General features: G+C 36.5%; 2 protein-coding genes across 2 annotated transcripts in view; both read right to left on the bottom strand.

The window, feature by feature from the left end:
• tedc1 (tubulin epsilon and delta complex 1) overlaps positions 1 to 4,748 on the bottom strand; it is a 36,400-nt gene extending 31,652 nt beyond the window's left edge. The window contains exons 1-3 of the mRNA XM_066694620.1: positions 4,526 to 4,748; positions 3,763 to 3,853; positions 1,865 to 2,067 (exon numbers count right to left, since the gene is read on the bottom strand). Of these exons, the coding sequence (XP_066550717.1) occupies positions 1,865 to 2,067; positions 3,763 to 3,853; positions 4,526 to 4,657 (426 nt within the window). The 5' untranslated portion in view covers positions 4,658 to 4,748. The remainder of the gene's footprint in view (positions 1 to 1,864; positions 2,068 to 3,762; positions 3,854 to 4,525) is intronic.
• A 534-nt stretch (positions 4,749 to 5,282) lies between these two features.
• On the bottom strand, positions 5,283 to 13,944 carry dnal1 (dynein, axonemal, light chain 1). Its single transcript, XM_066694516.1, has 8 exons — positions 13,899 to 13,944; positions 11,822 to 11,860; positions 10,937 to 11,046; positions 10,361 to 10,416; positions 8,982 to 9,037; positions 8,384 to 8,510; positions 7,523 to 7,663; positions 5,283 to 7,274 (listed from the first exon to the last, which is right to left on the bottom strand). The coding sequence occupies exons 1-8, from the start codon at positions 13,899 to 13,901 to the stop codon at positions 7,225 to 7,227; spliced, it is 582 nt and encodes a 193-aa protein (XP_066550613.1). The 5' UTR covers positions 13,902 to 13,944; the 3' UTR covers positions 5,283 to 7,224.
• Between the last annotated feature and the right edge of the window lie 2,153 nt (positions 13,945 to 16,097).

Below are 16,097 nucleotides of genomic sequence, written 5' to 3'. Positions count from 1 at the left end.
TGGGAATTCCCAGCTAAAGCCATCAATAGTGTAGCCGGGATTAGAGACCAGCGCAATCCAGGGTATGGGATGTATGCTGTTATCTAGGCAGAAACTTTTAGTGGAGCCCACATACAGCAAATTGAAGACGAAAATTAAACATTAATGGACAAAGTAATACAGCATAAGTAGTGGTAGTGGTGGTAGTAGTATTAAAACTGTCATTTTTGGAAATGCATTGCAAGATGAATAAGCAAATTCCAAATCACTTAGATTATACTGACTATATTGATTACATTTGATATACCAATATTCCAAACCCTGCTGGTTTCTCTTCAAACTGAGCTCTCAATAACATAAAGCTGAACCAATTTACATAATTAGGCTTTTTAGAATTCTTTGTAACCTCTTAAGTAGTTATACACGTATAAAATGTGACAGATGCTTAAAACTGATTATTTAATTAGTAGTTTCATTTAGGATTTCATCTTTGGAGTGCAATTGGAACTAAACCAAGAATAGGTAACGTGTTTCAAGGAATGGGCTTTTGGCATAGTGCTTTATGCTACATAATTGCGTATAAGTAATGCTGAATTGTACACGATAAAAACTAAACAAAAGAACAACAAGAAGATGCAATAGAAAATAGCTCTAACGTTCTCTACCAAATTCCACCAGGACATTTTCATAGTTGTCAATATTTATAAATTTTTCTAAGATTCATTTCAATTTTTACACAAGCATTTTGTTTTACCAGTCAGTGCATGTTTTTATTGTTAAATTGAAACTATAAACTGTGAATTATTCAGCAAATTTGAAAGTGTTGAATTAATTAAATGTTTAAATCAACACACACAGTCAACCTATAGCCTAATCTCAATCCTTGCAGATTTAAAATTACACTTTCCAAAGAATTACCTATATTTATAAATAACAGAGTGACAATGGTCATTGTTTTGCCTTATACTTCATTGCAGTGTTAAATATCAACACACTGGAGTGTTACATGCTATCTCTAAAGGACTGAAACAAAAATTAGATGCTGGGCTATAGAGTGGGTGTCAGGTTTCGCTGTATTCATATAATAATACTGTATTTAAAGAATATACAATTACACTGGCATTTTAAATGTGAAGCTGTAGAAGGCATTTTAATGATTCTACCTTGTGATTTTTTTTTCATATTAACATTTAACACACAGTTGGTGAACAAACGTAGGCCAAGACCAAATCAAAACATTGACTTACCCATGAATTGCACAAATTTGTGGCCTATCCTGTTTTGATTTATAAGTAGTTGAAAGTAACAGATTTATACTTCGATTCGTGGGGAGGGCAAAGTTTTGATTTGGTCTAGGCCTAAGTCTATGTACATTTAATTATGTAGCTACGATTTGCACTCTTTTGTAAGAAGAGCCTATAATTGCTGAAGTTAATGTGCTAATGATTTCACTATGCTCTGAATCAATCTACTGCAACAATGTGATTACCTTAATTGCGAGGATTCATTATGTACCCAAAGCACTGGAATGTAACTGCAGTTAAATCAGGAAAGTCTTGCAAAGTTCACACCAGCCTTAAGTGTACGAACTGCATTCTTTTCCAACTACACAGGTTAAAAACACAACAATCATAACATGTAATTAAATAAAGGAGGTTTAAGAATAAAGATTAGTGTTGTTCAGGGCTTTAATAATACTGAGAAGCAATTGGTGCATAATCCGATGTTCATACAGAGAGGGGCATGAGTTTGAGAGAGAAGGATAGATGGAGAGCGTGGGTGATACGGCGAATTGTAAAGACCAGCAGCTTTGGAGGTGATTTAGAACATCTGGAAATGTAGATTTGTATCTATTGAATTGACTGATAATTATGAGTCGTCCTACCACAGAGAGTGTGATGTGGTCCTCCAGCTTCAGCCACGTCTTCTCCAGCAGGCGTTCCAGCAGGCAGCCCGTAGACAGGACCCAGGAGACCGCCAGCAGCAACTCCCTGCTGCCCTGAGAGCCGTCACTGGACAGCTGGTAGAGCTCCATCACACCGTAGCCACAGTGCCTGAGCACCGACTTCACAAAACTCACCTGAGCCTCTGGGGGAAACGTAAAATACATAAGCTGCCATTAAAAATATATATATTGGTATCTTTTGCACAAGCTACCTTTAGTTAAACTTGCTCATGAGTCTCTACATAAAAATAGTAAATATCAGATTTTTTTTAGACATAAGTCCAGGTATTGCTAAAACATTATTGAAATGCACAAGTAGTGTATTATTTGTCACTTTAAATTATATGAATTGTATGATATGTAATATGGCTTCCGTTTAGCAGGTGGTGCTGAGGTGGCCGGGGGTACTCTAAGCAAGCACTCTGATGAAAGCATCTATAAATCCTGTTAAACACTATCTGGTGAATAGTGAAGTGATAATGGAAGTAAACACTCTTGATTTTTGCACTTGTTTCCTGTTCCATTATCCACTGAGCTGAGCTATCAATAGTCTATTGTGTGGAACAGCCTTGTGATTGAATGCGAGTTGGAATGAAAAACCATTCAATAATACATGGACTTTGGAGTACTGTTCAATAACAGATGGATTGCACATTTACAGTTTACTTGTGTGTATGCAACCCCCTGCTATCTGGTTAATCAGATATTTTGTAATTGAGCAGTTTGTAGCTTTTGCACCATTTTTTAAATACATAAATATTGTATGTCCCATGTCTTAACCAATGCATGGTTTGCAACTCTGATTAGGTATGAGATAAGGAAAAAGTGAAATTGTATTGTTTTGTTTCTGACATTGTCTTTTGTTTCCCAGTAAATGTACAGGCTTACTGTGGAATGACTTCTACATGACCCACACATTAATCATCTGTTTTTTCAGTTCACCTCACCAGTATCTGCTCATCACCACCCAGGCAACTACGTAGATGCAAAAAAGTCTCATTGACTCACTTTCAAGGTGATATCCAGATTAAAATACTGCCACTCCTTTCAGTGGCTAGAGCGGTTAAACATAACTAACAATGCACCCTATTCAAATCACGATTTTGCAATGGGAAAAATGCTTGGTCTTTGCAGTCACTTATTGATTAATTACAGTTAATGTCAGATGTGTTCTATAGTTATGCATCGAAAATGTAATACGACCAAAAACACAACTCACTGCTTGTGTAAGAAGTGTAGAGAGTCAAGGTTGGCATGTCAATATCACTAGTATTTACATAAGAACATAAGAAAGTTTACAAACGAGAGGAGGCCATTCGACCCATCGTGCTCGTTTGGTGTCCATTAATATCTAAGTGATCCAAGGATCCTATCCAGTCTATTTTTAAATGTTCCCAAACTTTCAGCTTCTACCACATCGCTGGGTAGTTTATTCCAGATTGTGACTACTCTCCTTTTTTCCGTTTTGAATGTCTTGAAGCCCAATTTCCATTTGTGTCCCCGGGTGCATGTGTCCCTGCTGATCTGGAAAAGCTCCTCTGGTTTGATGTGGTCGATGCCTTTCATGATTTTGAAGACGATTTATTGTTTTCTGTTTCACCCTAATGCCGATTGTGAGTTTAAGGACTTTTGCAGTATTTCAGATTGAACATTGACTAACCCAGTAGATTTTGAGGTTGTAGAAAGAAAAAACAAACAAACAAAAAAAATCAGTGATCAGCACACTAATTTGGTCTTTATTTGCCAGTCCTCTCTCAGTATGCTAGGATTTAGACGTATTTTATTAATTCTATTATTTGTATTAGTATTGTGTCTGCTTTTTCAATATTCACACTTACCAATGTCAGATTCTTGTGAGGCTGCACAGACACAATCCAAATGTACTTCCCTTTTCAGGAGGCTGTACAAAAACCTCCAAAACACAGTTGTCTGAAAAATAACAAGTCACTATAGATCACTACTCCCTTTTTAGTTTACATGGATGCTATCATTTTACTGTATATTTAATTACACAGAATTCGCAGTATCTAGTTTTGCACATCGAAATGCTACATTAAGAAAATGTTATGTCATAGAGGATTTTAGGCCTTTCAAAATAAACACAGGTTATAGCATGTATTGTATACTGCAGTCACTTATTGATCCATATCAAAACTGTACTGGATTAAGCTCACCTGTCTAGATGCAATGTGCACTTGGTTTATCTTCAGGGTTCACTAAATACAGTCCTCATTTATTTAGCGAACTTTTTGTCGTGTAATGGAAGGGTTTGGCATTAAAAAAACAAACTCTAAAAACTGGATCGGCATCAATCCGATAAACAATCCTAAAACAAGTGCTGGTTTTCAAAACACATCAGTTTTAGGCTAGGTTTAATTGGCAGATGTCGTATCCAGACCCAATGAAACGGTTTTATTTATGCCAGGGTGCATTTCCTACAAGCTCTGCATCATTATCTCAAAACCTTTTAGCGACAACATTGCAACGAGACATGCATTCAGCAAAGAACTATACAAGAAGGCAGACTCATATTTTGTACATGCATGGCAGTCAGAGACCCCAACAGTAACAGCACAGTCAATCTGATTGTATTTCACTCACCCCGTCTCCCCTGTTGAATTTGGCTCGTCTGAATGTTTCCGGCTTAGGAACCGACTGAATTCCAAGTAAGGATAGTAGATTGCACAGCGACTCTATCACTTCCTTCACCTTCACATTTCTTTCTCGTTGCATATTTTCCGTGATTTCTATTTAGGGATTGAAAAGCTCTATGTAAGCGAAACCGTTTCAATTTTCCCGGTAGCACATCACCCACACATGGTTGTCATGGTAGTACCTTAAAACTTCCGTACAAACAATGAGCAGTTTAAAAAAGAGAGCCACCGGCGGCAGAAGAGCACCACTTCACAGCCACAGCGCCCCCTAACGCACAATTATACAATATTTTAGATTGTATTTTAATTTCCAATAGTGCTACCTATAAACAGTTTTAGGTCCCGCCTGGCAGCACTTCTTATATCGATATTTATCTTATTCACACACTTTTAAAATTAAATTTAATTGTATTACATGTATTTATAATTATTTATCCAGGGTCTTTTCTTATAATTTGCAGAAAAATGCCCAGCTGTATAAATGAGTACAAATGTAAGTCACCCTGGATAAGAGCATCTGTTAAATGACAAATAATGTAATGTAATGTAATGTAAAAAAGCTATAAATATGATGCTTGGAATTTAAAATATTTATATAGGGTCATAGGGTCAAAGACTTCTCAAGCTTAAACTAATATTGCCAACTTACAAAGTAGTTTTATTCTATAGAATGGTGACAAATAAAAAATCAATACAATACAGAATTATTTGAAAATTATTTAATGCCAACATAGATCACTCTAGCAATCAAACTTGTATATGTATTTATATAGCAATTAAGCTTGTATATGTATTTATACAAATCTTGATCTAATAATTTAATACAAGCTATTAAAAATCACTTTACAAATATTATATTCTTCACTCTAAAGGAAAATAATTATATTGCATGTTTTGCTTCTTTCCCCAAATAATAATCATCATCATTAAAATTATTAAAAACATATTTTTTTGTTACTTCAGTACATCAAAGTGAAACCACCACTTAACTGGCACATATACGAGTTCGCAGGATAACACCCTGAAGTCTTCTCAAATAAATATTAAAAAACATCAATTGGACAGTAAGACATACATTACAAATGTGCCTGCTTTGTTATAATTAAGGATTTGTGCATTTGCCCCCTGCCCTCAAAAGACTAGTATGCTTTTTACATAAGCTTCAAGTGTCACTAATAACTGAAAGAGAAAGTGATAAGACCACTTTCCCTTTCAGTACCCATTGAGGGAGGAACCTCAAGTGTTCTTCCTCTATTGTTACATTTGGAATCCACAGTTCTCCTTCACCTTCCATTTTGAACATTCTGAACATGTTGAACAAACAGTTAATCAGTTTGTCTTAACAATACAACCATTGTACCGAACAGGAGATACATACTCTTAAATGTGCAGTCTGTTAGTTTTCACATTGCCAACAGCACAAAATAATAGATAACGACCTCACTGCACCAAGCTACCTTCAGACCCTCATCTCTCCATACATCCCCTCCAGACCACTGCGGTCTTCCAGTGCCAAATGACTAACTCTGCCTCCTCTCCACTCTCCTTCCACCAGAGCCGCTCCTTCTCATCCCTGGCCCCTAAGTGGTGGAACGACCTTCCCACTGAAGTCAAAACAAGAGTCCTTGACCTCCTTCCAGCGTTTACTCAAAACACATCTTTTCAGACAGTACTTGTAATTTAGCCATTTACTCTCCTGTAAGATAGCAATTATACAACGTTTTATCATACTACTTGGCTTGTGTTACTAGTACTCGTATTGTTATTTGATTTCCCCTATGCTCCCTTTACCTCGGCCCTTGACTGTGACCTAACATCTTGTCTGCTCTCAGCTTTTACAATCCAGGATGTAAGACCCTATATATTATATACACTTGTGTAAATTGGAATTTGTAAAATGTATTATGCTGTGAATTGCACTGTATTATGTAAATTGGAATTTGTAATATGTTTCATGCCTTGAACTGCACTGTATTTTTACACTTATGTTTTGTAAGAAATAAATAATAATAATAAATGAATTCTGAGTGCATTACCTATAAAGATGTTAGAACAATTTAGCTAAACACTGCTCCTAGCTTCCAGAAAGTAGTGCGATTTTAATCGATACCAAGCGGAGGTCTATGTGAAATCACTTGGGCCTTCAGTAGTCAGTTTTGCAGAGCCTCGGTGAGATCAATTTTACCAGAAAAATCTTTGGGAGTTGAACACTAGTAGGTAATTCTAAGCTCCATTTGCTTTCACTGTCAAGGTTGCTAAAAGAACACAACCCTGAGGCATTCAGAATCTTCTGAAATAAGGCTGTACTGAATTATTGGATGTGTAACTAAATGTGATGTGCCTGTAAAGCCTGCATTTTAATTTAAATATAGTTTGACATAACATTCTGCATTTAGCTGTGCTTGTATCCCTTTAAACCAGATCAGATACTGTTCTTTGTTTAGTTGTGCTTGTATCCCTTTAAACCAAATCAGACCTCTGTATCAGTATTTGCACAGTGTATAAATAACAGAAAGACGAATTGGCCTATGACTGTTCATTGAACATGTGCTGGTGCTGAACCAATAAAAATAAAACATATATACATATAACAAATAAAAAGGAGGCTTGGTTTTAACATAAAAAAATACTTGAAGAGGATTCTCGTTAGCTTTCTCCCTCTGTTTCCTCTTCGTCCTGCTTGATCACAGGATTTCCTGAAACAAATTAATACATTAGTTAAGAGAAGTTTCAACCTCTATACTGAGTGATTATATTTGATAGGAAAATGAACATGTGTTCTTATTGAGAGTTCAAGGATGAATCTGATGTGATTGCAATGCTAATCCCAGGTAGCGTTTATGCAAAGGAATACAACAGATTTAATATACTTTGAATAACCCCACCTGCTTTTCTCTCAATGATTTTCCCAGTTCACTGATATATAACAAATGCTGTAACTTACCATCTAATTTCTTTAGCTTGGGAAGCCTCTTTGTTGCCTCTTCTATCCAGTTGCCTTCAGCAGAATATTTCTCCTCTAGTGGGTTTCCAACAAACACCAGGTCCACAAGAGCAGGTAAATCTGCCATCTTGACAAATTCCCCTGGAACAACACGCATCACAGAATAATGGGCTGAGTGAAATATATTCTTTTGAGTCAAAAATGCCTAGTATAGTTTAACACTGCTTTTCCTTCAGTATTTATAATAATCAGTTCCTGCTTCAGGTCACTGCAGCAACACACACATAAACTAAGCTGATTTAGAGTAGAGGACAGCCTTCATAACTCACCATCAAGGTAGAGCCACTGATCACACAGTAAATGTTATCAGCCAATGCTGTCAAGCTGTAGACCTCGGGAAGTCTGAGCCTAGTATAAGTTGTATCAATCTGGCCTTTCAGGGCAGTTCCTCAATTGCAGATCACTATGATGTGAAGACCTATACATCAGCTCTAGCTTATTCCCTTCCTAAGCGCTGGAATACTGGAATTCCACATTTGCAGGACCTGTGAGTCTCCAGTTAACAGTGAACACTTTTATAAAACCATCAATAAAACCTTCCACTCTTTAACATGAAGAATAGTAACTGTTTAAAACTGAGCTTGAAACAGCCATAAGTTCCAGTGGCTCAAAACAGAACTGCTCTGTGCATTCCCGTGGACAAATACTAGCAAGAAGCACCTTAAAAGAAAATCTCAAGACAGGACATTTATGTTTCTTTAAAAAATGCTCAAATTAGACCTTCAACCTTCAAAAGCATGAAAGGTCAGCCCACAAATAAGTTGTGCGCAGTGTGTACAGACAAGGTATCTGTTAGCCTACCCCATTCCTTGACAAGGTTATTCGATATGTAGAGGACCCTCAGCTTCTTCATTACATGAATGCCCTTCAACTTCTCGATCAGGTTGTAGGAAATCCAGAGCTCTTCTAATGTTTCACCTACTGCTTCCTGCACAGGAATAATAATACCATTCAATTAACTTCTTATGGTATGAGTGAACTGAACAAAAGGAAAACGATGTCTGAAACTGTTGTATAATATACTGAGAAGGAAAGAGAAGTATTTGAGTCCTAAACCTTAAGGGGATGGCAGAGCTTTAGCGTGATGAAAATAACTATATTTTCTTCATTATTTGTAGTTTAAAGATCACAGATGCTGGGAAGTTATTCAGGTACACTCCTCTCTATATGTTTCATATTGGAAGCCCACAGTAGATGCAAAAAATAATAATCATAATAAGCAACTACACTGAGTATTGAGTCGTTACTGATACTGTATGACTATCAAAATAAAACAATTCAAGAATAATGCACACTTAACAATAATGCATATTTCTTTTTCAAATTGTGAAAATTTTTCAATCACATCAGATGTCAGTTAATACATAACATTATACAGAACAAAAATAATGATATTTACCAATCCATTTAAATTTTTTATGTTGTTCCGCCCCAAAGACAATATTCTCAGATTTTCTAGGATGAAAAAATAAAGATATTTGGTTGCTGTGATCTTATACCATAACACACAATTTGCATTTATTTTAATGATCTGCATTTACTGTATTTATTTTCTACACGAGAGCTATCAATGCACATTCACGTTTAAGAGCTCATAAGAGAACAGCAATTGAAATGTAATTTGCTTCTAATGATGTCTCCAGACCAATAATATTTGAAAGACATTTTGGCACATTTAAACCATCAACATGCTCAAAAATGTATCCCTTCCAGGTGTTCCCCTCTTGTTACAGTGGTGTTTGTGCATGGAAGCCCATTTTTCACATTTTAACAAAAACAGCTCGAGACAGGCACATATGACTAATATGCATATTAAAAACCTACTTTGCCAATTTTAGTATGACATCAGGTGGAAATAAACACTTTCCTGGTGACAGGTAGTGATACACTGGACATCCAAAATGAATAGGTAATTTTTTATTTTAGTTGAGCTAAATGTCTCGAATAAATTAATACCGCACATTAGAACTCAGCCATTATGTTATAGAAATAGGTCTTATAACTTGACATAATCATTGCGCATAACTTCTCAGTGAAAAGTAATGGATGAAACAGTGAAACTTGTGTAAAACAATAGCATGGGCTAACAAAGCAAAACAAGTGTTAGAATGTTTAGTGGTTAAGTGTTAATGAAAGTGAGTTGATTTTATTGCATCATGTAAATGAAAGAAGAATGGAATGATATACTTTGGAATCAGTAGTTAGAGGAATAAATCAAAATGTAATGAGGTCAAGTTGTCAAAACAACAAATGTATTTATATAGGGAGAGAATGATGTATAATTCAGTTCAGCAAAATGCACTTTTAACAAGCTTTCATTGCACAGCACAGCTAGACCTGCCCCTACTGCAGATTTCCTTCCACTAGACTGCATGTAACATTTTATAGGGACTGCAAATGTTAGCTTCTACTATCATTATTATCCTTTCAACTGAGACAGGATCAGATGTATCATAGGCTAATATTTCCAAAGCAACCCTGCATTCAACACAGGCATCTACACTGGAAAAACTAATACCATTTTGATTCTGGTGATGGAAAGAAAATAATGTTTATACTACATGAAAAGGTTATTTAATGGTTAATGTAATGTAAATGGCCCAGATCCTTTAGGTAACGTAGGGCCCACAGATAGCAGTATTATGTCAATAATGCAAATAGGGTGATTTCCACTAAGAAAATTGTGCAATTAAGGAAGTACATCTAGCCTTTGCTCTGAATCTGTGAACCTAACAGGAATGGTATATGGAAATTACTGCAAATACAATCCATACTTACTAAGCCCATTGAGATTTGCAATTTTTTCAATGCAGTTTGTTGAGAGTGACAGTTTCCTAAATGGAGCAAAGAAACAGAGACAGACAAAAGAAAATGGTAAAAGTTCTGATGAACCACCTAGATTGACAACTAGATGACTATTCTTGAAAGCATATCATTATCGGTTGAGAAACTAATATGACCCTTTTATAATTACATTGAAACTGAAAATGTTCAACATAATGGCAATGTTGTAAGAATTTACGTTTACAATTACCAGTATAATATGAATGATATAGAAATGTTGGTGACAGACAGACAATGTAAGTCAAAATGTAATAAGCAGTTTGTTGTTGATTTCAATAATCTTGTTGGTTTGTATTCTTGTATACAGTACACATGGACATTATTTAAAATCATGTATATATTATGGGACAATAATTAAGTCATTTCTATTTGATCTAGGCCTACTACTACTAAATACTATTTTATATATATATATATATATATATATATATATATATATATTTTTTTTTTTTTTCCAGAACAGTCATTTGTGTGGTATTCATTTTGTATTGAATCGTACAGTATACTCACTCGCAGTTAACCAACGTTGACAAGGATGCATCCATCTTTTCTATAGGAGGTATCTGTCCATAGAGCTTTACTGCCTTTGCTTCTACCGCCTTTTCGCCTGCCTTCTCCTCCTTAAAAAAAGGTTAATTACCAAGAAAATATACATTGCTTTTATATGTTTTGCTTTACACTACAAACACTATACTGATTATTATTAAACAACCCTGAACATTTTAAAGTAATAAACTTAATTTATATCATAAATAGTATAATTCAGTCTCCATTTTGTGTGATCCTATGCCAGGTGATATCAATCTCTTTGGGTGAAGAGGAAAAATAAGTCATTACTACTGTTCCATTAATGTTCTTCCTTGCTGAACAGTCTAGGAAAAAAATATTTCAAACACTCGGCAGGGACAAATCAGTAACAAACTGGTATCACGATTATGAATTTCTGTCTGCGTGATATAAAAAAAAACCTTAGTATAGCAAAGGAAGATTGTAACACAACTTAAGGCAAAAAAAAAGCAATTACAACAGGGCAGGTTTCCACATCTTATTTTCAGATTTTCTGTTCCTAATAACGGGCCATAATATATTAATATTTATCTGTGTTTGCCATAATGAATATGATTAAGTCACTGTAATACTCTTTGGGATATTTACAGTGGTCATGATTGTAATGATAGTAATTATTTAAAAAAAATTAAGTTACTAAAATGATGGTATAGAACAGAAAAATCACAGATACTTTACTTTTGACTAATTATTTTGGAGATACAGGCATGCCAAGAAATATGTCCCTGAACAAAACACAAACTTTGTGTGACCCAGTAAATAAAAATAGGTGTATTGTGCTACTTGGCCTAAAGATATAGCCTAGTTGTATCAGATAACACTACTTACCCATTTTACAAGTGCTTCTTTAATTGTTGTTGCTTTTGCCTGGAGAGGAAAAGGGTTGTAAGTGTGGTCATTAAATACATAATGAAAGCAGAATCTCTCTCTCTAAAGTATTTTTATAAACCAATTAGTATTAGGTACTGTAGAATGGCACAGTGGTTCAGGAAGAACAACACAGAAGTGATGTCATTGCCTTCTCAAAGTCCTGTTCTAAATTCTATAGATTCCAAGAACATGTATAGCATTAACTCTCAAGCTTGTCTGGTAGCTAATGGTGGCTTCTGGCAGTTATTTTTCAATACACTACCAGAACTTCCAGTGTGAAGAAATGTCTTCTATTTTCTGTTCTGAATACCTTGTAATTAGTTTGTTGATCAAAAACGTTTGGTATTCGTGTCTATACAGCTGAATACATCTATGCTGACATGGAGTTTCTCAACAATTTGCTTATGTTGATCTGTTTATTGAAGCTTAAAGTATTATTCTTTATAAGTATTAAGGAGAAACACTCTATAGTGATTTTGACAAGTAGGCTTATTTTAATCTAAGATTGGAAGCTCATTGCATTGTTTTTGACAAATTTTAATATTGCCTAGAAGAGAATGAAAATGTATGTCCTTATGAACCAATGCACACTTGAATGACTGCAATAAATCGTTTCAGGTACTTAGAGCTATTTTGAGTTTTATTCAGATTGACTGACTGAAATTAAATGCCTGCATCTATGCAAATTACAATTAATTTGATATGCTTACACAGTGGATTAAAGTGTATAGTGAAAGTCCTTAAAAGACAAATAAGAAAACAAAACATTTACTTAAAAATGCAATTGCTCAAAGGCCACAAGCATTTTTAAAAGTACAAAAGTGTACTGTTCAGTCTAATAGCTTTATTTTAAAAGAGAGTATTATCAAAATAGCAATTTATGTGGAGTTTCTATCAAAGGAAGCAAAACAGAAGTACCTTTAACATTGTATGGTTTAAATACAGGGACAAACATATTTTACAATACCAATTACTTTTGAATTTAAACCAATGCAGTATGGATTTGTGTGAACTTGATTTGTGCATTTACAAGAAATATCTATTCAGTATGTAAGTGTAAAATAGATGCCAAGATAAAATGAGGCACAGGAAATAACATTGCAGTGTTCTGCATGATCTGCTGTTTACCAGTTTTGTGAAAACTTTTAGGAACTTCAGTTCAGGGTTGTTTAATTATAATCAGTATAGTGTTTGTACTGTAAAGCAAAACATATAAAAGCAATGTATATTTTCTCGGTCATTAACCTGTAATGACCCCTCATATCCCCTAAACATTTGGGCAGATGTCTATATCACAAAAACCTTAAACATCCATTGTTGTTTCCAGTGTGATCAAAGGTCAACGCTTAATAATGAAGAGTCCCACACCTGAATGTTTCCTATAGCGAATGTGCTGTATGCAGTATTAATGTTGCAGGTCTTATCTTTTTATACATTTGCAATGCCAATGTGTATACACAAAGCACTTCAACACATCTAAATCACAGGCATGTGAACTGTTTCTGGTTGCTAGGGGAGCATAGATGCAAACTGACAAACCAAGATTCACACATTACAAATAATACAAATAAATAACAGCGTGATCAATAGTGAACTATACACATAGGCAAAGTAGCTAGCAGGATAAATAATTCTTAAACACTAATTTAAAAAGTAAACAGTGGTTTTGTGTGGTGGTAGTTCGATGTCAATAAAGAAGCAACAAAAAGAAACGAGCTGCCTTTTGTGGATAGCATGACATATACTTGTCTTCCACTACAAATAACGAATTATTTTGTGTAAGATTCATAATATGGCGAGACAGTGCACAGTTGAATCGTTTAATTTACCATCCCAGTACCTTCTGACCGGTTGACTGATTTACACAAACAGCGGATTTTCACTCGTTAAGACAATGGCCAGGCCACACGCACTGCTTGTTGTTACGTCAAGACAGTATGGCATAATTTAGCATTTTCACAAAATACTGAAGCGATCATTCAATAATATGTGTGTTTGTTGTGCTCGGAGCAGCTGCTTGACAGCTTTTACTCACCATGTTGTTCTCCCTGGTTGCTATGACACGGTATCCTTCCACGCATGCGCATCAGAGTTGAGGTTTGTCGTGCACGCACACGTCATTACGTCGGGTCTCTTCTCGGGCACACGCACGCACTCATTTTCTGTAGCCTCAGCGTTTAACATTTGGTCAAGTTTAGCCCATCTATTATGTTTATGTAAGAACAATGTTTATTTTGAGTTATGCTATATAGAGAGTATGTATATATAGCTATATATGTATGATTGTGAAGTAAATTTTACATTCTTAATTAAGATGCATTATGTTACTTACCTAGTAGTATACCTATACCTACTGAATCTAAGTGTCTACAATAAGACAATGTTCGCGACAGGTGTTTTGATTTGGATAAGCATGTGTTGCTTGCCTCTACTATTTGCCTTTGATTATTTGTATTATTATATTAGCCAACACAGTGCACATACATGCATTTTTGTCATTATGCCTCAGGTTTTCTGTTCACACTCAATATTGTAAAAGTTGCATTTTCATTTTCATTTTCAAATACTAGTATGCACATTCACTGACAATATTAAAATGTTAATGCAACAACCAATTGCAATTGCATTTTTAAAGACTCCCTCCGCTTCATGGTGGGCTTAACTTGTGCACAAAGGGTTCAAGGATATATCATTGTGTGAATTATACAGAGAAGAGAGAAATTGATCACAAGGCCTTTTGCCAATATTGCAATGATTATTTTGAGCTATGCCAAAATCAGTGTCTGGATGCTCTGTTACTACACTTGTGAGTGAAGATCCTAGCCACCTGTTGTCTGTGTTTGCAGTGTCTGGTGTGGTTCCCCCGCCTCTGGGACATTCTTGACCGCATGATGCCCGTGCTGGTCCAGGCCAACAGGGTTGAGGTGAAGATGGCCTACTACTCAGGTGAGGAGAATGAGGGTTGCAGCTAATTCCTGTAATGAAAGATATGCCCAAGACAACATTATTTCTATTTTTGTTTAATGTTGCATTAAATGGAGCCGTGAATTGTGTGTATATAAAGGAGAATGATTCCTGCATCTGTTTATCATCTCTCAGTTCTCACCAACTTCAGCAGGAGCATTGAGGAGGTTCATTTTGACCATGATCAGAAACTGATCTGACTGTGGAAGAGCACAGCAAGGTCCTGAGCTCCATGATGCTCCTCCGTACGTCTTGCTTCTTTCATTCACCAGCACCTCACCTCGGCAGCAGTGCTGTTAGCATCGCATCAACACTGAACACTCAGACTCGTGTGTTTCCTTCTAAAGCAATAAAGGTTTTTGGGAACGTTTCTCTCTTGTCAGTTGGAGGATGAGCCCTGCGCTCCAGCTGTGAGTGACCTCAGTGTTTTGTGCTGACGCTGTCACTCCAGCAGGGCTCTGTGGCCTCAGGAGAGAGTCTTGGTCCTGATCTGTTGGCCTGTGTAGTGACCTCACTGCTCTGTGCTGCCTGCCTTTTTCCAAGAGCAAACGCCTTCCTTGGTAAGGTCGCCAAATTTATGGCTGGGCATCTGCGGAGCAGCAGCGGGCCGAGCCAAGGTGCATCCCGGCTGATGCTGACACACCTCCTCAGCACTGCAGGTATCATCCTCTCACACCCCTTGTCCTATTTCACATTATTTTTAATACATTTCTATTTCATTAGCCTTCATAACAGTGTAAATAAAATATAAACAAATACAAATGTGACGTATCTGATTCCGTCAAATCCGATTACAAGAAAAGTTGAGCTTCTAGACTCCCAGCCCTCCTTCTCCCAGCACTCCTGCTTCATCTTCTGCTGTTTCCTGGGGGGGCAGAGCATTCGATCTGAAAGAGCAGGTAAGGGCCACGGGGCCAGACTTTAGGAAAGGGTAGGGCAGCAACAACCAGTCTTTGCATTTTACTTTGTTTATCTCCCATCAGACTGTTATCAAATGTCATAAAATGGCTGCAGTGCTGATTGGCTAATGTGCCTCAGTGTGTAACAGCGAGGAGCTGCAATGTGTCACTGCAGTGCAGCTCCTGTGTGTCTCTGTCTCACTGTGGCCCCTTCATCCCAGCTCCTGCTGTATGCTGTTGAGGGCCTTGGGGGCTGAGAGCCACCTGTCATGCAGGCTGCTGGGGTTCCTCATCGGGAAGTTGAGCACCTCACTACGCAGGGACTCAGCTGAAGACTGTGTCCCCGCTGGGCGCCAGACCCTGGCTGTGAG

Source organism: Amia ocellicauda, chromosome 21, assembly GCF_036373705.1.
Source record: "Amia ocellicauda isolate fAmiCal2 chromosome 21, fAmiCal2.hap1, whole genome shotgun sequence".
Classification (NCBI taxonomy): Eukaryota; Metazoa; Chordata; class Actinopteri; order Amiiformes; family Amiidae; genus Amia; species Amia ocellicauda.
Note: the sequence above shows the minus strand (reverse complement) of the source record. Positions and strands in the feature narration are given on the sequence as shown.